Consider the following 23,282-nt stretch of genomic DNA (forward strand, 5'->3'; position numbering starts at 1 on the left):
GAGCGGCTGGTAGTTTCGAACCGCTGACCTTAAGGTTCGCAGCCTGATTCGTAACCACTACGCTACCAGAGCAACTGGTAAATTCGAACTGCTGACTTTGTGGTTTGCAGCCCAGCTCATTCACTATGCTACCAGGGTTCCTTAGAGTTGCCGTACTGTTTTAATTGCCTTTTAGGGAAGTTCCCACTAGCCTGTTAGCTGTGTAGGAAAATCTTCAGGAATGAATGTTTCTTTTCTTTAGAACAAGAAAAATAAGAGCCTGAAATCTACAGGAGAGAAGAAAAAGGAGAAAAGTGCTGCCATTGCCACAGCCATGGTAAGCTGCTGCTGCCACTGACTGAAATGTACCTGCTGGTGGGCCTTGAACATAGGCTGAGTGTAAGGACACAGTTCCAAAAGCTTCCACTCACATGCAACGTCCAGACCAGGCAAAGGAGGTACAGTGGGTGAAGGAAGCCGTGATTCACATCAGGAAAAAAGATGTGGCGGTCGGCTTCCTGTAGAGAGTTCGTCTCAGAAACCCCTAGGGGGCAGCACTCCTACTCTGCCCTGTAGGCTTCCTGTGAGCTGGAACTGACTTTGATGGCAAGGATTTTGCAGGACAAAAAGTAGATGACTAGTTGCCTAGGAAACCCTGTACAGGGTCCCTTGGAGTTGGAACTGACTCCACAGTACATAGCCACCATCAGAGTTGGTGGGGATGAAGAGACAGGGTGCCTACTAGTGGCTAGTGGGTTCCTTCCTGGAGATATAAAAATATTCTAAAATCGAGTTTAGTGATAGCATTACAACTCTGAAACCTATATACATTGTAAATGAGTGAATTGTATGGTATGTGAATAATAGCTCAATAAAGCTGTTGCCAGACATACATACACACATACATATAAGGAGGTTTCAAGTTTGTGGGAAAAAAACTCATTTTTTAATATTTTTTTCACAAAATTTTTGGATCCCACCTGTGTACAGCCTTCTTTTGAGGGGTGGCAATTTTGTCAGTAGGTGCTGAATTTGAGGATAGTCTAATGCAACGATTCTTTTGAGATACAGAAACCGCACAAGGATGGCCCCAGCAGTTACTTGCAAAAGTGAAATATTAGAAGCAACTAAAATATTCATGTAAGACTGGGTTAAATAAAATTATAGAACATATGCAGGCATGAAAAGAAAGAAGATATTTGGTAAAGATACTGTGAGGGAAAAAAAAAAGATACTTTGTGTGGGGGGATGAAAACAATGTGTATAATGTCTCTATTTGTGTTTTTATAAAAACATGTATTCACAAGAAATGTCTGGAAGTTACCATTCAAATTGGGGAGAGATGCATAATCCCAGCAGTTGACTCCTTTGCAGATTAGAAAGCTGTCAGAATGGGCTGGTGTTTTAAGATTGTCATGCCTAAGAGGCCCTACACTCATCCTGTCTCTAAATAACAAATACCTGAAAGTTAAGAGTTTAGTGATTTGCTGTCAGCTGATTTTGACTCATAGCACCCCCACATGACAGAAGAGCCCCACGGGGCTCCTAGGCCAGTGTTTACAGGGAGGGATCACCAGGTCTTTCGTTCATGAAGGCTGCTGGGTAGGTTTGAACCACCAACTTTTCAATAAACAGCAGAGCATTTACACCAACAAGCTCCTTAAGTCTTAGATGTGTCGTTAAGTGCCGTCGCGTCAATTCTAACTCATAGTGACTCTGTATAGTTTCCAAGGAGTTAATTTGAACCCATTTTGCCAGTCCAGTGCTTATCCTACAGCACCACACCAGGACTCCTGTTACCAGCGTATAAATAAAATTGAGTAAGTTATTCTGCTAGTGACAATTTAAGAGTTTTGCAGTCCTCAGAAGCACCCTGCACCTTAAGTTTTGGTCTTGATTCTTTTCTTTTGCCCTATAGGCCAGAGTCCTTCGAGAAACCAAACCAATCCCTAACCTCATTTTTGCCATTGAACAGTATGAAAAATTTCTCATCCACCTTTCTAAGAGGTCTAAGGTAAACAAGACTACTGGTTTCTACCATTTCTATATCCTCTTGGGAGAACTGACAAACCAAAGCAGCACAACTGTGGGCGGGACAGGGTAGGGACCAAACTCTGACCCTTTTCTATGCCTTTGCTACCAAGTCTGCCTACTTTAAGTAGGAACTAGAGAGTCTGTCTGAGGTAGAGTCTGGTTTGCACGGCCCCAGGCAGGACAAGGTAAACTGCCCACCGGAGAGTGTTCTCATGCTTATAGGTGAACCTGATGCAGCACATGAAGCTCAGCACCTCACGGGACTTCAAGATCAAAGGGAACATCTTGGACATGGTTTTTCAAGAGGAGGAGAATGACGAAACCGGAGAGGTCAGTTGGTGCGTCTGCCTGGAGAGCAGCAGGCCCCAACCAGCCTTCCCTAGGCAGTGGCTCAGTCCATTGGGAACAGCCACACATCAGTGAAGGGGGGAAAACTGGCAGAAGAGACCGCTTGAAAGGGGGCCAAAGACAAAACTTTTAAAAAAAGAACTCTTTTAAGAGAAGGGCTATAAACTTTTGAGCACAGGCTGCACCAAGTTGCCCAGGTTTATAGACATTCCCGGGGAGGGGGCAGTGACTGGAAAGGTCTTCTTGTGGGTCTAACTGTGAACTTTTAAATCTTTGAAATATGGCAGCATTAGACTAGAATCCAATCTAATTCCTCTTCAAAGTAGGGCCACTCCCTGTAAGTTCATGTAAGGCTTCCTTCCATCCATGGACTTTCTTACCCTCCTTTCCCCTTTGCTTTGCTCCTCCTCCTTAGATCTACCTGCTCGTCTCCCATTCCATCACTGCAGCATCTTTGGAGCAGAGTCCCATGTCTGTATCTCTAGCTCCTAAAACATTCACTTTAGGTTTGTCTAGATAGAGGTAGCAAATTCACGGCCCATCCTTATTTCAAAAGTAGTTTAGGTAAAACACTAAATTTCTGCTTTTTAAAACATTTGAACATGTTCTTTAGATGATCACACGCCTGGCCACAGTGGCACAATGTGTGCAGGGGGGGCTGTGGCCCTGGAACCTCCGCAGGTATAAAAGTCTAAAGGAGTGCACGTTGCACTGCCTTCCTTCCTCAGCACTCTCCTTCTGGAGTCAGGAAGGGGAAGCACGACTAACACAAGCTTTGACAAGAAGATGAAGGTTTGGCTTTTTTATTTCCACTGCCTCAGAGCAGACTTTTCATCACTTCTTTCCTGTTCCAGGTCACTGCATCAGAGGACAGGGGACAGAGCCAAGAACCAGCCAAGAAGAAAAGGAAAAAATAAATGAAATGCCTGAGTTAATACGAACTTAGGGGCTTCTTTTTTCTTTTTGCCCGACAAGCAACAGTGCCCCCGCCGCCTTGTCCTACAGCCTGCACCAATGTTGGCATTTTAGTTCTGAACCCATTCATCTCAACCGCACCATCAGTTCATTGTTCTTGGCAAGTTCTGCTACTGAAAATGGCTGGCCTTCGGCAAGCCTTTTGCCAAAAGCACAGCTGGAAGCCTGAGTTTGGGAGCCTGCACCACCCGATGACGCTCCACAGGAGCAAATACAGAGAGACTCCAGGCAGAGCTATGATCCAGGCTGGCTTCGTTTTTCCAGGGAGCCTTTGGTGAGTTCAACTATCTGGTAAATATCCAGCGCTTCACCTGAAAGACAGTGCACATTGGTTAGGATGCCCCCTTAAAAACTAGCTCAGAGCTCTGAAGTAAAAATAGAATTGAATGTTAAGGTCAAAATGAAGGTGGGGGACTGGGAGGAGTTGCCAGAAATAATGAAGTCACATTTTGGGTGGGCGGGGAGGCGGGCTGTTTTCTTTTGTGTAAAAGTAAGCCTCCTCCTTTTTAATCTAAGAACGCACTTTGATTTAAAACAATAAATTTTCTTTAAACTACTCTGGTGTGATTGATGAGGGGACACGTATAGATGGAATAGTTAAAGCGCTAGCTTCTTCTATCATTTACCAAGAGCAGCTTTCAAGAAACAAACATCCCTTGGTGACTGAACAAGAACAAGTTCATTTTGAACCCAGGGCACCTTATGAACTGAAATAATCTAGAATACTGCAAACATCAGGTTGGCCAACTTCACGTTCTAGTCACCCTTACGTCCTGTGCATAATGAAGAACAAACGCATTGTGCTCACCCTGGGGAATCCCGTATCTCCTTTCCATCCCAGTTGGGTTGGAAGGGGTTTTACAATCCATGGTCACTTCTTTCCTGAGGCACTGGTCAATATCGACTGTACTGAAAAAGGCGACTGACTGAGGCAGGTCATTCAGACCCAGCTTGTAGGCAAACATGCACCTGAAAGAAACCCAGTCACCTCTCAACAAGCATGCCCACGCTGTGGACAAAGGAACATCAATCTCTCCAGGGACACCAAGCAGCCCTCAGAGTGTGACTCAACTAAGGCAGGAGAGTCCAAGGACCCAGCAGGTCTGCCCTCCATCCAGCATCTAGAGAGGCTGGACGCCTCCCACTGAGACACTCAAACGCAATTATGGACTCAACACACACTTGTTTTTAACAGTTTAGTTCACTTTATTGATGTAAAAAACTCTTTCAATTACTGGGCCAATGTTTGAGGGAGACAGAGGAGGACTTCTTGGTAGCTTTGTTAAACAGACCCCCAGGAGATGAGGAGGAGGGCAATGGAAACAGTGCTGAGCACTGTAAACATTTGTTATTTACCTATTCATCAGGCTAGGGTCAGGTTCCCAAACTAGTTGAGTTCATCAATAGGGAACTATAATACCATTTAATTCAACCACATGAACTAGAAATCTTACTACGAGAAAATACAACTCAATATATAAAATATATATAACATTTTTAGGTCACATTTATATTTTTCCCATTCACAAAGTTCTCTGTTCTGTTAGAATAACAAACTTTTGGCACTTAAGACATTTATGGAAGAAGGAAAAATAGCTCAATTTTCAATAAACTGAAAAAAAGTCTGTCATTTGCTTTCAAAGCAGAAAGGTGTGCTCCTTTGGGGGCACAGTTTGGAAACAACTCTGGAGCAACGTCCCTGACCTCAGCAGTCTAGTCTTAGTGTATGTGATTTTCAAACTCAAGAAATCTTTTTTAAAAAGTCGAGGTCAGTCTTTTTAGGGCTTGGCAAGCTATTTCCGTTTTTAAATTAGAGATACACGTGAAAACACTGATTTCTAGGGAGATGGACGCTCACAGGTAAGGACTGCTCAGATGGGCCGAAGCCCCACATGTGAGTGTGCAGTGGGCCCTGCGTACCTGGTCAGGAGGTTGGTGATCTGCAGAGCCAGGGCAGCGCGGTAGCGATCCTCCTGCCGCACTAAGTAGCGAACCTCATCGTGGATGCTGATGCAGAAGCGCCCGTCGATACCAAACTCCTCAAACAGCCATTTCATGGCCACAAGCATGAGGTGTAAGTAGTCCACTGCAGAGCTCTGCACCACCCAGTTCACGCGGCTGGTCATAAACTGGGGGGGGGGGGGGGGGGCTGGTGAGAGGCCTGCCACACTCCACTGAACCCTAGGGGGAGCCCTACCCTCCTTGGACCCCTCTCCCCATGCTTCAAGAGTAGCCAAGATACCTCCCCCTGGACAGCTGAGGGCTCCAGGGCTCGGCTGATGCGACAGCCCAGCACCGGGGTACATGGTGTGTCAGACGTGGCAATGCTTTCCAGCTTATTGAACATTTCTGACTCTGTGCCCCCAATCCACGCACGTTCAGCAACCACCTCCCACTTCTTCCGGCGTGACCTGGGTGATCAAGAACAAAGACGACATGCTTTTGCCTTTTAGCATCTCAGCTAAAATCAGTAGCATCCCAGTTCTTCTGGACTAACTCGGACCCCTCCCCCCTCCATCAACACACAGAAGGTTCTCACTTTCTCGAAGCTTCTCTCTGGATCTTGCGTAGCTCCTGCAGGGAAACCCAGCCATCCTCAGTCCTGTCCACAGAGATATCCAGCTCTCTCACGAGCCACTCGCCCTCATCTGACAGCCGGTACCTGGGGGCAATGTCATTCCCATAGGGGAGGCGCTTCAGTGATGAGCCCTCAGTTCAGATGCTCATACACTCCTTCGCTCCTGTTGTCCTGGGCCTGACTGATCCCCCCCCCAGGGTCTACTTCACAGGAGGAAGCAAAAGTGTGGAGCAGCTGAAGTACCCACGCTCTGCAGCTTACAGGACAGACTCCAGCAGAGAGCCACCACTGTTCTTAAAGTGCCTTAAACATGCAACTGCCCAAGGACCAGCAGGTGACCTGTGTTCCTGCAAAAGACCATCACTCCAGATTCTGGGAGGAAAAATGGGTTGTGCCTTAAAGTGACCACACAGGGATGTGTAGACATCCAAAATCAATCCTATCCCCTCTGTATACAGGGTTGATAGGGATGGGCAACTTAAGACACTGGCTACCTAAAATGGGAGGGGCTATAAAGGCACGAAGTGACTGGCTTACAAGTTTCCAAGGAGTAAAATAAAAACAAAGGGATGCGTAGAAGCAGAGAATGAGGTGTGCCTTTCTCTCCAATCCCACTCCCCAAACTCACAGCTTCCATCCAAACCGTGGACTACCACCAGGTTGGCACCTTAGTGCTCTAGGGTACCAGTGCTTTCCCCCTACTCCTGTGCCTTTACTCCAAACACTGCTTCCCAATGAAAGCTCACCCTCACCCTCACTTCTCTCATTGGCCTTGTGGCCTCTACCAGCCCAGTTATGAGGCCCTCCCACCCCTACCTCATTGCATGCTGAGGCCCCACCTGCCTACACTGGACACTACTACCCCTTCTGCACCACTGATCACTTATTTAACTTTGGAAACTATAAATGTACCTCATCCCTCACACATCTGCCCACCCAGGGTCAGCTAAGGCCCTGAATACCCAACCTGTATTACTACCAAGGCCTTTCCCCGGCAGAGACAACAAACTCTAGAGCTAGGCTAGTAAGCTGGGAGCCTGGGGATGCTTCCCCATAGAACAAAACCATCCGAGATGCTACAGCTTTGCATTAACCCCTTCCCCTCCATTCCTATCTAACACCCGACGGTTTCACTTCCTCTTAGGACCGGTGGACATTTGAGTTTACAATGCCTGCATCACTGGTTCTCATTCCAGGTCTCGTCTGGTACACCCACATTTTTGCAAATTCAGGTCTGTTCTGGTTTTGCTTTGTCAGCTCCACCTGAACGGGAAAGACCTGGTTTGAAGTTCTGGTTTATACTGCATGACAGCATACAGCTTTAACCTGAGTTTAGGGCCAAGGAACAAACAAATGTCACAATGGCAAGGACAAGCCATCCTGGTGCTAAGACATCTCCCTGGAGACGGGTCACGTGAGGGTTAAGGTAATGGACAAGAAGCAGAAAAGATGGGGACAGTGAAGCAGTAAATAGTAAAGCAGGCCTGAGGCCCTGGGGGGGTGACATGGATGGGGAAGGGACCCTCACCGGCGGAGGCCCTTGGTGATAGCGTACATCTGCTGGGCCTTCTCGGCAGCCTCCTGCTGTGTGAGTCGATGGTTGAACTGCATCAGTAATCGCTCAGCAAAGGGTTGCCCAGCCCCATAGATTCGGCCGTAGTTGAAGATCTTGGCATGCTCACGGTTGATGCCCACTGTGGTGGCTGTTTTACTGTGCAGGTCGGTGCCCCTGCTCTTTCTGCCCTGCAGTGTCATCCACCCAAAGGCTGTACAACCTGGGGACAAGGCAGGAATGAGCAAGGTGGCGCCCACATATTCTTCCCGCCCACATGAACCCCAAGGGGTCAGCCTGCCTCCACCCAGCTCCGGCTCCTGCTCACCATGCATGCCAGCAAAGTGGGCATCTCCCAGCACAGCTGCGATCCACAGCTCCTGTGAGTCCACATCAGCCCCCACAAGGACATAGCCAGGTGGGGCCTGCACCATGGCCTTCAACTCACTGCCAACTCGGTCAGGCTGTGGGAGAACAAGGTCAGGTCCTACACTAAGGCCCCCAAATGACACTTCTACCCTGCTCCTGGAGCCAAAGCTGAATGAGAATGCTAACTGCTCCCGAATTCCACAGCTCCAGGGGTGACCACATATCACCCACGGGGATGGCAGACAGTAAGCCCTACTCCTCGCCTGGCCCCTACCTCCCTAGTCTCATTTAATCTCCACAAGACTCTCCTGCTGGCCTCTACATGTACAGTGGAGGACGGCTGCCCAGAGCACATTAGCTGAAGTAGTAAGAATGAAGCCCAATTTGAAATCAAGCTCTAGGATTCCCTTGAAGGTTCTTCACTATGTCCTCAAAGGCCCACCGAGATCCCATTTCCAGAGACAGGCAAGAGGAGGAGCAGGGGCCAGAGGAGCAGCGGTCACGTACCCGGGCATTGCTGGCAGTGAGCCACGTGGGTTCCACAGCCCGGCGGGTGATGGTGCCAGCAGTCACCACCTGGGGCAGAATGGCCCCAAGGTGACCTTCCTCATCGAAGTCAGGGTGCCTGGGGTGAAGAGATGAGTCCCATCAGCATCTGGCCATGGCCCCTAGGGCCTACCATACTCTGTTCACTATCTGTCCCCATGACCACTCAGCGGGCCCTACCTGGTCACAGCACGGGGCAGAGCTGACCTGGGTAGCCACACCACCATCTGGGAACTGTGGGAACAGACAGGCTGATGCTCAGCACAATGGAAGGGAAGAGACTCCACCCCCCAGCCCACCATGGCCCTCACCTGCCCAGCTTCAGAGCTGTTGTGCCCCCTGCTCCTGGCCCGGCCTCAACCCTCTTCCTACTGACTTGACTCAGGGTGGGCCCTGGCTCAGCCAAGGCCTGGTGCCCTAGAATACACCAGCCAGGAGCATTAGAGATCTGGGAACAGACCAGGCCTCATGGGCAGCTTCTGCTCCACCTCTGGGTATCCATGAAGTGTCCAACATCAGCCAGCACTGCCTCTCCCCACACTTGGGCCGACTTGGCCAGCCCATCACAGCACTCTTCTTTCTCAAAGCAGTGTGCAGGCAACCACCACATTGGAGTGACTCGAGATGCATCCACTCACCATCCCAACCCACAGGACCCACTCCCAGCCCCCAGCAGGGCTATGGGCCACCAGCCCTTCATGGTCTTCAGCCACACCCCAAGGCTCAGGCAGGGGCTCACTGAGAAGTGGGAGGTCCTGCCCAACTCCTAAATACAACTGTTTTTGCATAAACAGGGAAACTGAAACTAGAGGGAGACTTGCCCAAGGTCATGTGGCACCTAAACCAACAAGGTGCCAGGCCTCTAGACCACGCCACATCAGGATCCCTGGATGGGAGGTGGAGGAAGTCCCCAGGCTGCTGACACCTGGACAGGATCACAGGCCTGTTCTCTGTCCTCCCAGAGTGCCCACCTGATACGTTTATGGGCATTCCTCCAGAAAGAAATCATTTTGTTGATTTCCAGGGCGCGGGGCCCACTGGCACCTCCTGGGCCAGCCTGCAGGGTGCCGTCTTCCATCTTGGGCAGGAAGTCCTTGGCAAAGGGACTGCCCACGTTGCAATTGTTACCATCCTGGAGAAGGCAAAGGCAACAGGGGCTGCAGACACGTGTCAGACCTCTGGGGACCCACATTCTGTGTACCTGGGCTCCTCCCACCCCCGTGGCCCAGAGCCTTGAACCCTCTAAGAGCAGATCCCTGGGTGCAGCCCCTACACACAGACAGGCAGTGGGACAGACACAACACTGCTGGCTCCCCACCCACAGTGTAACAGCTAGCAGTCAGAACCTAGCACATACTGAATGTGCTGCCACCACGCCCCTCACCCCTCACCACCCAATTTACAGAAAAACAAGGCTTAAAGAGCTTGAGAGATTTGCCTGAGATGGTTCCCTGCCGCACTACTGCTGTCTGAGTCACTCTGACCTTGTGCACAGTGAGGGCACCAGGACAAGGTGGGAACGAGGGTACACACCTTGTGAGGCAGCTTGAAAAACCAGCAACCCGGGACATTCACATCGTTACAAGGACCGTTGCCGTGGTGATAGGCGGGCTGACTGATGTTTGGATCACCAGGGGCAGTCTGTGGGGGCCACACACCTAGATCAGGCCCTGATCCAGCACCTGCATTCAGCGAGGGCCATGGGATAGGGGGTGGGACACAGGCCTGAAACTGACCAGGTGAGCTAAGAGATGGTAACATGATTATAAGGTCTCAAAGCCCCTCCCTGCCTCCAACCAGTATGGGCCACCCAAGGACAAGGTGACATCTCCAAATTCAAGACCTAGACCTCTCTAGAAGGAACAGCTACCTGTCAACAGCAGGGCCCTGGTGACCAGCACCCACCCAGAACAGATGTCCCGCTCACCAGAACTGGAGGCTGACCAGGCACTGCTACTTGGAAGCTCTCCATCTTGGCCTCGGCCTCCAGGTCTAAGCAGCCCAGTTCTTCCACCTGGATAAGCCCGGGGACCAAGGGAGTGATGCAGAGGGTGGGCTGCCATGAATCCATCAGACCCCTCCCCCAACAGGACACTCAAGACAGCGAGGGCCAACCTGGAGTGATCAACATTTTGGCATGCCCAGTGTCCTGTATGTACCCTTCCCCAGGAGGAGCAACCCCCCACTCCAGGGCTCAGGTGAGAGCCTGCGCTCACCGTCTGCCACATGGTGCTGTTGTCTGTAAGCAGGAACTCCTCGGCCAGGCCTGCCTCCTGGGGCTCTGGCTGCAGCTTCCCCTGTTTGAGACAGTGCTTCCTGTACAGGGACTGGATGGCTCTGGGCAAAGAGGAGCAATAGCAGCAGCCTCATTACTGGGCGCCTGCCCTGGGCTAGGCAGCCTGCTGGAGACCTTCCAAAACACTTTTGTTTAATCATTAGAATCAGCTCGGAGGCAGCACTGGGCAGTAGCTGCCCTGCTTTGTGGACAAAGATCAACAAATCCAAAGTGACATAGCACAGTGGTAGCGGGCAGGGGTCCGAGGCCGGGTCTGATCATATCAAGCTCCTCAAATCAGTATACCCCAGCTGCTGCGCCCCCCCCCCATTCCCCACCCCCAGAGAAGTTCTGGAGCTGAGCGGCTGGCCAGCCAGGGTCCAGTGATGCTCCGGTCCCTTTGTCCAAAGATCCCACAAAAGTTTCAAGCTGTCCTGCACTCACTTCTGGGCCACTTCAAGTGCCAGAATCATGGCTTCTCCCAACAGCGGCCTGTCAAAAGGTTTGTGATCTCAGAAAAGTCAAAGTCCTTCAGCCTTTGTTTTGTCAACTGTAAAATGAGATAACCATCCTACCTCGTGGGGGTTGCTCAAGAAACAAGCAAGGATAAGTGTCCCTGGTTGACAACCAAGATACATAAATACAACTGGTTCCACAGAACTTGGGAGAATTCTAGCTAAAAATGCAACAAGCCTGTGTGGGAAATGCTTATCAGAAATTAACCCTTGTTAAATCATACTGAGATTTTGAAAGTAATGCAAAAAGTGTTTGTCTCCTAATTGTTCCCAGCCATCAGCTTCATGTTCATCCTTTAATAATTCACTACAGAGTTCACAGTTATAAAGTCACTTTTTCAGGAAAAAAATAAAAAATAAAAAATAATAATGGGCTATTGCCGATTCTGTCTCGGGCTGAATTTCAGGTGGGTGTTGTGGATATGCACTGTGTATACACGGCTTCTCCATATTCATCTGACAGTTTGCTATTGAATGGACAACGTAGTTCAAACAGATCTGCTCACATATCCCAAGAGGAAATGATTTCCTTTCAGAGCTTTGTCTTTTGCAAAGAAGCTATGGGATGATGATCTACAATAAATATTTCAGTTAAAAAAAAAAACAAGCAAGGAAAGCAAATGCTTGTAACGGAGGACCTGGCTCACAATTAGTGCTCAGATTACACTGGAGAGAGAAAGCCCGCCCATCTTTCCTGCCAATTCTGTCAGCCTTCCCCCCTTGCCTGGTCCACGAACCACAGCTGTGCTACTGGGTCTAAGAGCAGGACTCCAGTCCTCCCACCTGAGTGTCTCCCACCCAACCTGGTGGCACAGGGCTCTAAGGGCAGAGGAAAGGGCAGCATCAAAAAGGAAAGAGAACCCCGACTCCTGGACCCAAGTTCTTCCCACAGGCCTGGGTTTCTCCAGCAAGGGGAAGGGGTCCCTCTGGCTCCGTCCCTCCCCAAGCCTTACTTACCTGTAGGGGCAGGCCACCCCAACTGACCCTGGGGCGGTGCCTACTGGCCCCTGAGTCAGGTTGTCCCGCCGCCCGGGCACCAGGTAGCCCCAGCCATGCAGCTCTGAGTAGTGCAGAGGGAAGCCGTCCCAGGTCAGAGCCATGAGTTTGGGTGTGAGCCGCATCTGCAGGCTGAGGAGACTGGGGCCTGGGGTCCATTCAGGGTCGTCCAGCCGGGGGCAAAGCTTCCGGTACCACCTACACCCCACCAGGAAGAAAGCAGTGTGAGAGAAGAGCACTAAGCCTCCCTCTGCGGTGCTCCAGCCAGGAGTCATAGAGTCCCCGCACAAGAAATCAAATGACCTCACAAGGAAAGACTCCAGAGGAACCCCAGAGGACTAGTCAGCAACTAGGATGCACAAGCCCACCCTAGCACAGGGCAGGCTCCCTTCCCAAGTCCCACTGCATCCAGGGTGACTCCAGTCTGAGGAGGGAGCAGACCCACCAGCAGAACCCCCTACTGCTGTAAAGACACACACACCAGGGTCTTCAGAACTTGTTCTCACAGGCTGTTCCCCAGGGCTGAGACAGTGAGTGAGGTGGCCAGGGCACAAAACCTGAGGCCAACCTAAGTCCAGACAGCAAGGGCCCGAGGAGCTCACCCAGGGTGTCCAGGAAGATGCTGGGACCGCTTGGGCAGGAACTCTGTGTTTGCCTTCAGCTGCTGCAAGCAGGCCCGGGCAGCAGCATCTCGTTCAAACTCCTCCTCCTCACTGGGGGGTCCAGGGTCTGCCAGAGTCAGGGAAGAGTCAGAACAGCGGAAGGGCTCTCAGCAAGACCAACCTCATCTCCAGAAGATCCTGGGACCTTTCCAGGGATCACCCCTGCCCCACCTTCCACCCGTGCTCCCCACCTTCCTGGTCCTTGGGATCCCCAGGGGCCCCAGCCCCCGCGGTGGGCCACTTGCTGGCTGCAGCTGGCTCCTTCGTCTTCACCTTCTTTGACTTCTTCTGCTTAAATTCTTGCAGGTCCCACTCCAGGTCCCAGAGCCAGGGGTCCTCTTTGTACCTACAGAGCCAGTCCACCAAGGCAGGACTCAGATGGAGTCAGCCCACCCTCTGCCCAGACCCCTGGTGCCTCCTGTGCCCAGGTCTGGATACCTCTCTCCTCTGAGTAGCTGGCAGGCGTCATTGGCCAGGTCCATCAGCGATTTCTTCATCTCCCGCTGAAGCTCCTCATAGGTGTTATGGGCCTCCGCTAAGTATCGCTCCCAGTTCTGGTTGACGGGCAGGTAGGAGACTCCCATCTCCAGCATGCCGGCCAGAGTCACTGGATGGGGACACCTGAGGGAAAACCCCAGAAGCAGCTATGAGGGATCACAGGAGGCAAGGTCAGGGTCCAATCCCTGAGCCAATTTGCTAAGTCTCAACTCAACCACCCCAAGGCACATCTCTAAAGCCAGCCATTGTTGTTGTTGTTGTTGTTATGTGCCATAGAGTCGGTTCCGACCCATAGCCATACAGGCGTTTAAATACCAGCTCTACCTCTTCCTGGTGTGGTGCTATGGGTTAATGCGCCAGACTGCAAAGCCGTTTGAACTGCAAGGTCAGCAGTTCAAGCTCACCAGCTGCTCCTTGGAAACCCTATATAGGTTCACTATGGGGTGGGAATCGACTCGACGGCACTCAACAACAACCACCCCTTCCTAAGAAGTTCTGGTAGTACAGTGGTTACGAACTGGGCTGTGAACCGCAAGGTCAGTAGTTCTAAACTACCAGCTGTTGTGCGGGAGAAAGATGAGGCTTTCTGCTCCTGTAAAGATTTACAGCCTCGGAAACCCTGTACAGGGTCACTATGAAAATGGAACATAACCAACCAACCCCTTCCTAGCACGGCCCCTAAACAAGTTACTTCATCTCTCAGAACCCTCAGTTCTTTCTCTATAAAATGGAAATAATACCCTGACCTGTCTTAGTATCACAGCCCACCAGTGGGTCACGTGTAACAAACAGACACGCGTTTTCTCACGGTGTAGATGGCCAGAAGACTGAATTCAGGATGCCAGCTCTAGGGGCAGCTGCTGTCTGCTGGGGGCTGGGGGAGGCTGGGGAGGCTTGTTTCACTCTCCCTGTGTTCTTCTGGCGTGCTCTGGTCTCAAGATCTCCATGGGACATCATGGAATGTGCTCTGGGCCTAATCTGCTCTTTGTAGACCTCAAATGTGGTTAGGTTTTAAGACATACCCTACACAGATACGGCCTCATTAGCACAACAAAGAAACCCTTATTCCCAAATAGAATTACATTCATAGGTAGAGCTGTTAAGATTACATATTTTGGGAAGAACACAATTCAATCTCTAACACTCCACTTAGAAGTAATGTGGGAATTGCTTATGGCAAAGATGAAAATGGCTGCCACATGCTTCCGTGCAGAGCACTATGCTAATGACCCCATTCTGCCATAGGTCACAACTATAGTAGGAATGTCTGTATGTGCTTCACAGACAAATCACTGAGGCTCAACAAAACCAAGTCACCTGACTAAGGTCAAATAAGTAGGACAGAGAGTCAAGATGTGACTTAGGTCTGGCTGATACTCCTGTCTCTGACCCTTTGGTGAAACTGACATGCTAACCAGCACAGCCAGATGGACTTGAAGCCCTGGGCTCAGGGTCTGGGGACAGAGAACATGCTAGGGAAACCAGGACCATGCCCGTAAAGCACAGCACAAGCCCTTGGTCCCTCTTCTCCAGGGCCCAGGTACACATGACTGGACAGAGTTTAGCTCCATTTTATCAGCTTAGAAAAAGTCTCCAGACTGGGCAAGAACCCTAGCTATCTGATGACAGATGTGGGCCAGGCACCGACAACCCACTGATCCCCAGGGCCTGCCCGCTGGCCTCTCACCTTTCCAAGAAGAGTGGCAGCTGCCGCTGGAAAACCTCACGGGTGGCCCACACGTCCCGGGCGCAGTACTGCATCAGGTCCTGACACAAGGGGACAGAAAGGCGCTGGGTGGGCAGCCTTCCCACTACCACCGCCAGGCCCCAGGGTCAGGATGGCAGCTAGAGCTCCCAAGATTCAGCTTGGGTCTGCCACACCCGCCGCCCTGCCACAGGCCTGCGCTCCAGTACCGTACCTGGAAATTCTCCCGGACGTCCTTCATGCTGCCCTTGACAAACAGTTCTCGCGGCTCCTTCTCTAGGGGAGGCCCCCCGACATACAGGTGATGCACGTCCGCCAAGTTGTTGATACTGCTGATGTCCAGCCAATCCCAGGATGAGATCTGGGGACCACAGCAAGTAGCACAGCAGACTGGCTTGGCCTCAGCCCAGAAAGGTGGGAGTCCCAAGTGCCAACTCCTGCCACCCATAGTGTGCTCTCACCGCCGGGCCCCTGGCTTTGTTCTGGGACTTCTGGCCTCTCTGTGTGAGATGCCGGGCCTTGTGCTTGCCCTGCTTGGCAGCCATCCACAGACTGCGCTGGAAGCCACTGAGTCCTGAGATGGCCATGTGCATGCTCATGGTGTCCAGGAAGCGCATGCGGGAGCCCTGAGGAAGAGGAGGAGTGGAGCAGCTGAGCTGAGCCGCAGCCTACCACCGCTTCAGTGGTGCCAGCCCCCACTCAGCTCTCATACAGCCCTCCACAAGCCGTCACACTTCTCACACTTGCCCCTAGATGTGTGAGGGGTCTACCCTCTCAAATCCCAGCCACCTCTGAAGGGGCAGGCCTGACTTGCTTCCAACACACAAGTGCTCCCCAGCATCCAGCAGTTAGCTCTGGGGCAAGCGTCACTGGCAGCAGTCAGTCAGTGCTGCTGACACACTCCCTACGTGTCTCACCTGCCCCAGGCTGTTGTGAGGACACAGTGAGAAGCATTTTTCAATAAGAGGTACTGTGACTATATGCCAGACAGAGTTCGGAGGGTTTCACAGAGATGCAGTGTTGAGACCCTAACAATCCTGAAGACGCTTCTGCTACTGACCTCTTTTCACAAGTAAATAAAGCAAGGAAGTGATTTTGAGAACTAAGGTGCACCTGTCCCAAGCCAAGGGCTTTTCAATTGCTTCATATGCAGGTGAAAACTGGGCAATAAATAAGGAAGACCAGAGCACTGGCACATTTTAATTAGAGTGCTGAGGAGGAATACTGAAAACAACACAGACCACCAGAGAGTAAAGAAATCTGTCTTGGAAGCAGTACAGTCAGAATGCTCCTTAGAAGTGAGGCTGGCAGGCCTTCTCACATACTTTGAACATGTTATGCTTGGCAGAGTAGAGGGTCAGCGAAAAGGAGGAAGACCCTCAACAAGATGGATTGACACAGTGGCTACAACAATGTGTTCAAACGTAGCAACGACTGTGAGGGTGCTGCAGACCAGGAGTCCTGGTGTCATGCTGTAGGATAAGCACTTCACTGCTAATCACAAGGTCAGTGATTCAAACCCACCAGCCACTCCACGGAAACCCTATCCAGGGTTGCTATAAGTCAGAACTGACTCCACGGCACTTCGCAACAGCAACAACACATGTGAGCGACTCAGGGCTGTTAGGGGGCTCACGCTGCTGGTCCGTGGCTGTGGCAGGGTGTGAGCTCTGGCTGTGAATGTGGTTCAATCTCCAAAGACCCACATGGAGCTACAACATGGCACTACAGGTGTACCACAACTCTGGGGCAACTCAGGCGTCCTGTACCAGACAGGCAGCAGGCAGTTCCAGAGCAGCTGCCAAGTGGACAGATTCCTGGTCAGAAAGAGTAATGCCGTCCCCTCGCCACTTCTGGCCCACCCCAGGCCAGACCTACCTGGATCAGGTACTGCTCCCTGATGTGGGCTCGGTCAAAGCAAACATTGTGCCCCACCACTAAGTGCTCCTGCCAATCCCGCTGGGGGGTGCTGCTGGCACTGGCAGGGCTCTCCAGGGGGATGAGATCAGCCGGCGATAGCCGGCTGGTCCAAGAGTAACGCTCTTCCACCAGCCGCCGGCTGCACCAAGAATACCTGAGGGAGATGAGAGGCAGGCAAGCTCACCATGGAGGCATTAAATATCTACTTCCCAATACCCACCACACGCCAGATTCTACACAATAGCAGCTGGATGCACAAGTGAGGCCAAGGGGTGCTCCTAACTGTCACAGGGCTAAATGAGGAGTTGACGGAAGGAAAGGAACAATCAGAGCTTCTGTACTTTAAAACTTCCACAAATGAAAATGCAACCAAGTGTTGGATGTCCCATACAGGCATGCTAACCTGGGCCATCTCGTCTCTGGAGGCCCTGTGTTCACCCAGCCTGGGCTTGGTTCTCAAGTGTTTATGAACATTATCAACCCCTCGTGTCTATCAGCACAAAACAGCTAACGTTCAAAGTGCTAGTGAAGAGCTAGACTGTTACCTCAGAACCCAGAGTGGAGAGTTTTGAAAAATTTAAAGTGGCAAAAATAAAAAAAAGGCAAATGCTGCACCCATGTACAGGATGAATCATCTAACACTGAAGATCATGAAGGACAAAACCAAGTCACACACCTTGTAGAAGGTGCCGTGCCTCTCTGAGCAACCACCCTGAGGGACCTGGCAAGGGTTAGAATGGAAGGAATGTGCGAGAAAATGCTAGTGCTGGGGGGGGGGGGCCCCAACCTGATTCAGGAAGAGGCTGGGAGTTTGCTCAAGATCCACAGGTCAAGCATGGTGAACTGGCCACTGAGGAAAGGTCACTTCTAAGTCACAGGTTTTCCAAAGGGTCAAGGCCCACTCAGTATCAAAATGAGTGACAAGGCCCCACATGTGGGCACCGCAGCTGCAAAGGCACAGCCCTCACGGGGGGAGGGCTCAGCTGTCCTCAATAGTTTTAACGAACAAACACGTTTCTTTGCCCCCCCGCCCCCCAACCCGCATACCAAGCAGTGCTGGTTTTAAAGCTGGCAAAATCTAGTTCATATTCCAACTCATGGGAATACTCCCAGGGACTCAAGCTGAACCCTCCTTCCCCATTTTTAATCCAGCATGTCAAAAAGCCCTAGACCTTAAAATCAACAAAGGGGGGGGGGGGGAAAAGCTGAAGATTATCAGGTATTTGAGGATATGGTAATGACAGGGATTTTAGCTGCACTAAACAGGCCATATACACAGTATGTGTATGAAGCCATCTTACTACAAACTTATTTGTGACAGACGAAAGTCAAATTGCGAGTTCCTTTGGTAAATTTAAGGCAAGTTGGAATCAACGCCATTAATATCTGCAGCTCTCTTGTAAATCTTAGATAAATCTTAGGTGAATGTTGATGGCCTGATGACCAACAGGTTTTGGGAGATTCAGGTCTTTCCAAGGCTTCCCCTCCCCATGGGCGAGTGTGGATTGTCAGGTACCTAGCGCCATGCTGCTGCGGGGCAAGGACATGCCCAGGTGAAAGTGAATTACTTCAAGGGCACCATCGGCACCCACCACCACTCAGCATGGACTCCCAGGAGGAAAGACCCAGTGTGAACTCATGCCTCAGAAATGACTGTGGCCACCACGCAAAATAAGCAGCGATGGCCCCAGTACCACTGGTCAGGATGGAATGGGAATGAGAGCAGGACAAGAAGGATAGGGAGAGGAAGGAGAGAGAGGTCAAAGGCTGAAAGGAAAGAAAAGGGGACTTCTGATAAATCTTTTTTGTTGCAAGTTTCCTCGTTTTCTTATAGCCACCAAGGCCTGTTTTACCTTCTTAAATGGTGGCCACTATTCCCTTTCCTTGGACCATCACGTCACATCATTTTAAGTGCTGTAGATTCTCACTGTAACGGACACTGAATCAATGAGGACTCATCTAGTTTTGCTCTTTTCAGCCATCAATGCCTACCTTAGCTACTTAGCCATGTTTTCATCATTTTCAACTGCATAGTTAACATTTCGCAGCTTTCTTTACAAAGATGTAGCTTCCAATAAGAATAAAGAAACTGCCAACTTTTTGCTGGCCATGTCTGAAAGCATTAAGGCTGTAAATAGTATGTTAGTCCTGGAATGAAGAATAAAGAAGGGAAGAAATGATTTAGGACTCTGTTGACACTGGGCCTTATTTGCATCTGTCATATAGCAGTTGAACAATACTGCCACTGTTGTTTGAAAAAGACACTTGGGTAGCACTTAGGAAGTTATTTTAAATGGGAAGAAAGATTGGATATATCTATTTGGGACCAAAATAACTACTTGGGAAGCTGGGGGAAGGAAGCCTATTTCTTCTCCTCCAGGAGGCATCTGCAAACGTTAAGGAGACTGGGTCTGGCATTTGGGAGTAAAGCTGGAAATGCTAAATGTCTTGTGTTGCCTAGGACAGTCCCACAAAAAGGAGATTTCTCCTGCCCAAAATAACCACCAGCATCCCCAAACAGAAACTGTTCAAATGTCTTTTCAGAGTTAACTTTTCATGAAGCAACGAAGACACCCAATTGTAGTGATCTCAAGTGACTTCCCATCCGTCTCAAGTCCAACACTCCTGTGACCATTTATTGCCTCCTTTCTAGCGCCTCCCACTAGAAAGTGAGCTCCACATGAGCAGGCGCCAAGCATCACAGTGCCTAGACAAGGCCCTGGCACAAAGCAGGAGCAGCGTAAATGTGTACCGAACCAAGCTATTAATAACCGGGTGCTCCCACACACGCTAGTCCCCGAGCCCCAGGCCTCACTTACCAGGCCGAGGGGGATATGGCCACCGCCAATGTGGGGCAAGTTCCCTCTGCCAAGCAGACCTCCACGTCGAACACCAGGGCCCGCTCCTCGGGGATGGCCACGGGTACGGCCTCCCCCTCGGGGCCGTACCGGGTCCAGCCCTCCGCCCAGGCCCAGCTCCGGGGCTGGGGGGGCGGCTGGGCCTGCAACAGCGAGTTGGCCGCCTCCAAGTAGGGCAGGCTCTGCTTCTGGGCCAGGAGGCGGAAATGCTGGTCCAGGTCGCCCCCGTAGAGGGGCGGGAGGCAAAGCTCCACGTCGGGCAAGGGCGTGGCCGGCTGCCCCCAGAGCCCGTGCCTCTGCAGGTGCTCGACGCTGCGGCGCACCGCGGCCTCGCCGGCCACCTCCACGCCGCGCCCGAAGATTTGCTCGTGCAGACCTCTCGAGAGCATCTGGATGTGCAGCGGGTTGTACCGCTGCTGCCCGCCCTCCGAGGATGGCACTGGCGGCTGCAGCGGCTGCGGCTGCCCGTCGCTGGGGGCGGGGCCGGGGCCGGAGCTGGAGACCCAGCGCCCTGGAGCTGGACCCGGCCCTGGTGCGACGGCGCCAGCCACCTTCCTCCAGAGCAGGCGACTCATGATTGGTGCAGGGAGCCCCCCGCTGGGAGTCAGGACACCTGGCTTTGGGCTCCAGCTTGGCTGCTTTTACTGACTGAGTGATTTGGTGAGAGACACGTCCTGTCTCTGTTTTCCAGTCAGTGAAATGGGTCTGACCATGCCTGCCTTCTGCCCCAAGTCCTAAAGGAGAAGGATACCATGTGTTACTTCTTACATATGTTACATGAATAGCCATCTCTCCAGGAGCACTTATTGCGTGTCCGCACCCCGTACTGTAACGGGAGCTTTAAGTATGTGTTTTAGGGGAGCCTTACACAACCTTGGGAAATCGCAGTACCCCTGCTGAGGCCACTGAGCTTCACGCAGGTGACAGAACTCGGGGTAAGCCGAACGCGGTGGTTATGACTCTGGGATAGGAGGGCAAGGGTTTCAATTCCGGACCTGGCTCCTACAAACTGTGTGACCTTGGACAAACCCTGCAGGCCGCATTTTCCTAGTCTATAAAATGGGATTACGGATTGTACTCATCAAATCGACGACTGTTTGGATGACACGGGGCGAACAAGTCGCGCGGCAGGCAGTAGGCTCCAGGACCACCACCTACGTGGCCCCAGGGTCTAATGCTGAGAGGTGCCAGCGCCGGGACTCGAACCCACAAGCTAGGCTTGCCGCTCCCCAAGGCTCCCACCCACGCCCGGGCCGCGGCTCAGCGGGCCTAGGGCGCCTGGCAGGGGGCGGCAGCAGCGGCCCCCACGCGCCCGTGCCCGGCGGCGACGCCGCGGTGCGCCCTGGGACGAGCCGCCGCCCTGCTCTTGGGCCTCGCTCCCTGACTGGAGAGGGAGGGGCCGCGCCGCCGCTCAGCGACCCGGCCTCCCCCGCGCCAAACCCGCTGGAAACCTCGGTTCGCCCGGTGCTTCCCAGTCTGCGGCTCTCCAGACCCCAAGCTGGCGACACGCCGTCCCCCACCGCGCGGCCTATGGAGCCTCGGAGTGGTAAGTGGCCTCCACACGACCAGTTCGCCTCGCTGGCAGCCGCAACTTCCCGTCAGCGACCCGCTAGGTCCCGCGGCTACCCGAGAGGCAGGCGGGAGGCTCCCGGCGTGACCAATAGGAGGGCCTCAAATGGACCGATCCTTCCGCGGGGGGAGGGAAGAGACTTCCGGATGGGTTCTCCCTACGGCGTGCTGGGAACCAATAGCCAATCTCCCCTTTTCAAGAAGAAAGTGGGTTGGTCCCAAGCAAGCTGGTGGGCGGTAGCACTACTTTTTAGGCAGCCCAAAGAAGCCTGTACTCCTAACGGCCGCGTGGCCTAATGGATAAGGCGTCTGACTTCGGATCAGAAGATTGCAGGTTCGAGTCCTGCCGCGGTCGCTTATGAGGTAGCTGCGATTTTTTCCTTTATTCATTAGTTAAGAAAAATTACTAACTACAAATGTTGCGGGTGTCCACCCCAATGAAATCTGGTTACTCCGTAATGAAGTACAAATGTTGCCGAGGTCAACCCCAATGAAATCTGGGTGCTTACGGTAGGCGTTGGAGCACATTTCCAAAATGTACTAGGCTTGTGTTCCCCTAAAAGGATGGTGAAGAGTAGGGGAATGGGCAGCATCCTGAATGGAAATCTTGGGTTCAAACACGTTCGAGTCCTGGGGAGGCGCTATACAATAAGCAGGTTGGAAACCCTATATGGATTCACTAGGAGTCGGAACCGGCACGACGGTACTTAACACCAATCGATTGATACGTCTCACTGCTGAAGAGAAGCCCCTTCTCATGTCCAGTAATTCAGTTTGACAAAAACGCTGCTTTTCGTTGAACCCGAGTCTGCCCACTGTCCTACCCAGGCGCTTCCGTTCCCCATCTCCCGCCCTTCCGTCACTGGTCTCCAATCTCAATATCCATGTCCTGTTGCTCCCGGTGCCTCCGCTGTAGAATCGGCGCCTGGAAATCCAGCTGCACAGAGGACAAAAGGGTGGTTCAGAGAATGGAGACCACACAGCTGAGTAGGGACGAAAATCTGACCTCATAAAACATCAGTGCCAGGACACCATGCTAGCCTGACTTGAACTCAGTTAAGAAACTGACTTGGGTATTTTTCAGAAATGGAGTACCCAAGTATCTCCTCTGGTCCTAGCAGCGCCTCACCCATCTGGATGAGCAGAGAAATCCCAGACGTAGCACTGAGTCTTGATCTTTCCATACATTTTTCTTATCTTTATTTTTAAAGTGTATTTTCCATATGTTTTCCTAAGTGCGTTTTGTTTTGTCTATTGGCATGCTTGTTATTTGGGGGAGGGTGGGAGGGAACAAACAGAATCAGCTCAAAACACACCTTTTTTATAACCTGTGTTTCACACTTAATCTTGTACCACTGACATTTTTACAAAATTCCTGGAGGAGAGGCTCTCAGTTTAAATCAGGAAGTCTCTGAGGGGACAGACAATTTTCATTTTTATTTCTCCTACTCTCCTACATCTAGCATGTGAACCTAAGAATCCGGCCACACAATAATCATATATTTTTCATAACACAATACAGTGGTTGCTGATTTTTCAAAATACTATTTACACTCATCAGTACTACAACAATGGACTCAAACATCACAATTGTGAAGATTGTGCTGAATTAGACAGTGCTTCCTTCTGTTGTGCATATGGTCACTAATAGTTCGAACCCATTCAACTGTATCTAACAACAAGTACTTCAAAATAAAAGTTACTATGGAAGGATTCTATGGGCAAAATATGGAATGATGCAGGAATCATCCAAAGAAGATGGAAGGAATACACAGAGTCACTGTACCAAAAAGAAGTCATTATCAGCTATTTCAAGGAGCTCTGGTAGCGTAGTGGTTACGAATTGGGCTGCGAACCTAAAGTTCAGCGGTTCGAAACTACCAGCCGCTCCGCGGGAGAAAGA

General features: G+C 51.4%; 2 protein-coding genes and 1 non-coding gene across 3 annotated transcripts in view; 2 read left to right on the forward strand and 1 right to left on the reverse strand.

Annotated features, from left to right (window-relative positions):
* Positions 1 to 3,296, forward strand: part of FANCI (Fanconi anemia, complementation group I) — a 112,420-nt gene extending 109,124 nt beyond the window's left edge. The window contains 4 exon segments of the mRNA XM_006867126.1: positions 242 to 316; positions 1,898 to 1,993; positions 2,236 to 2,343; positions 3,216 to 3,296. Of these exon segments, the coding sequence (XP_006867188.1) occupies positions 242 to 316; positions 1,898 to 1,993; positions 2,236 to 2,343; positions 3,216 to 3,296 (360 nt within the window).
* A 274-nt stretch (positions 3,297 to 3,570) lies between these two features.
* On the reverse strand, positions 3,571 to 20,385 carry POLG (polymerase (DNA directed), gamma). Its single transcript, XM_006867169.1, has 22 exons — positions 19,772 to 20,385; positions 16,911 to 17,106; positions 15,494 to 15,658; positions 15,247 to 15,393; positions 15,015 to 15,094; positions 13,268 to 13,450; positions 13,021 to 13,175; positions 12,770 to 12,896; positions 12,129 to 12,365; positions 10,598 to 10,718; positions 10,309 to 10,395; positions 9,915 to 10,022; positions 9,353 to 9,513; positions 8,562 to 8,615; positions 8,343 to 8,460; positions 7,795 to 7,930; positions 7,443 to 7,689; positions 5,876 to 5,998; positions 5,579 to 5,747; positions 5,257 to 5,465; positions 4,145 to 4,305; positions 3,571 to 3,647 (listed from the first exon to the last, which is right to left on the reverse strand). Exons 1-22 carry the CDS (start codon positions 20,383 to 20,385, stop codon positions 3,571 to 3,573), a joined length of 3,675 nt encoding a protein of 1,224 aa, XP_006867231.1.
* Positions 20,386 to 21,661: 1,276 nt separating this feature from the next.
* Positions 21,662 to 21,734, forward strand: TRNAR-UCG. Its single transcript has one exon. It is a non-coding gene; the product is annotated as a tRNA-Arg (tRNA).
* The last annotated feature ends 1,548 nt before the right edge of the window (positions 21,735 to 23,282 follow it).

This window comes from Chrysochloris asiatica, unplaced genomic scaffold (genome assembly GCF_000296735.1).
Source record: "Chrysochloris asiatica unplaced genomic scaffold, ChrAsi1.0 scaffold00101, whole genome shotgun sequence".
NCBI classification, from domain to species: domain Eukaryota; kingdom Metazoa; phylum Chordata; class Mammalia; order Afrosoricida; family Chrysochloridae; genus Chrysochloris; species Chrysochloris asiatica.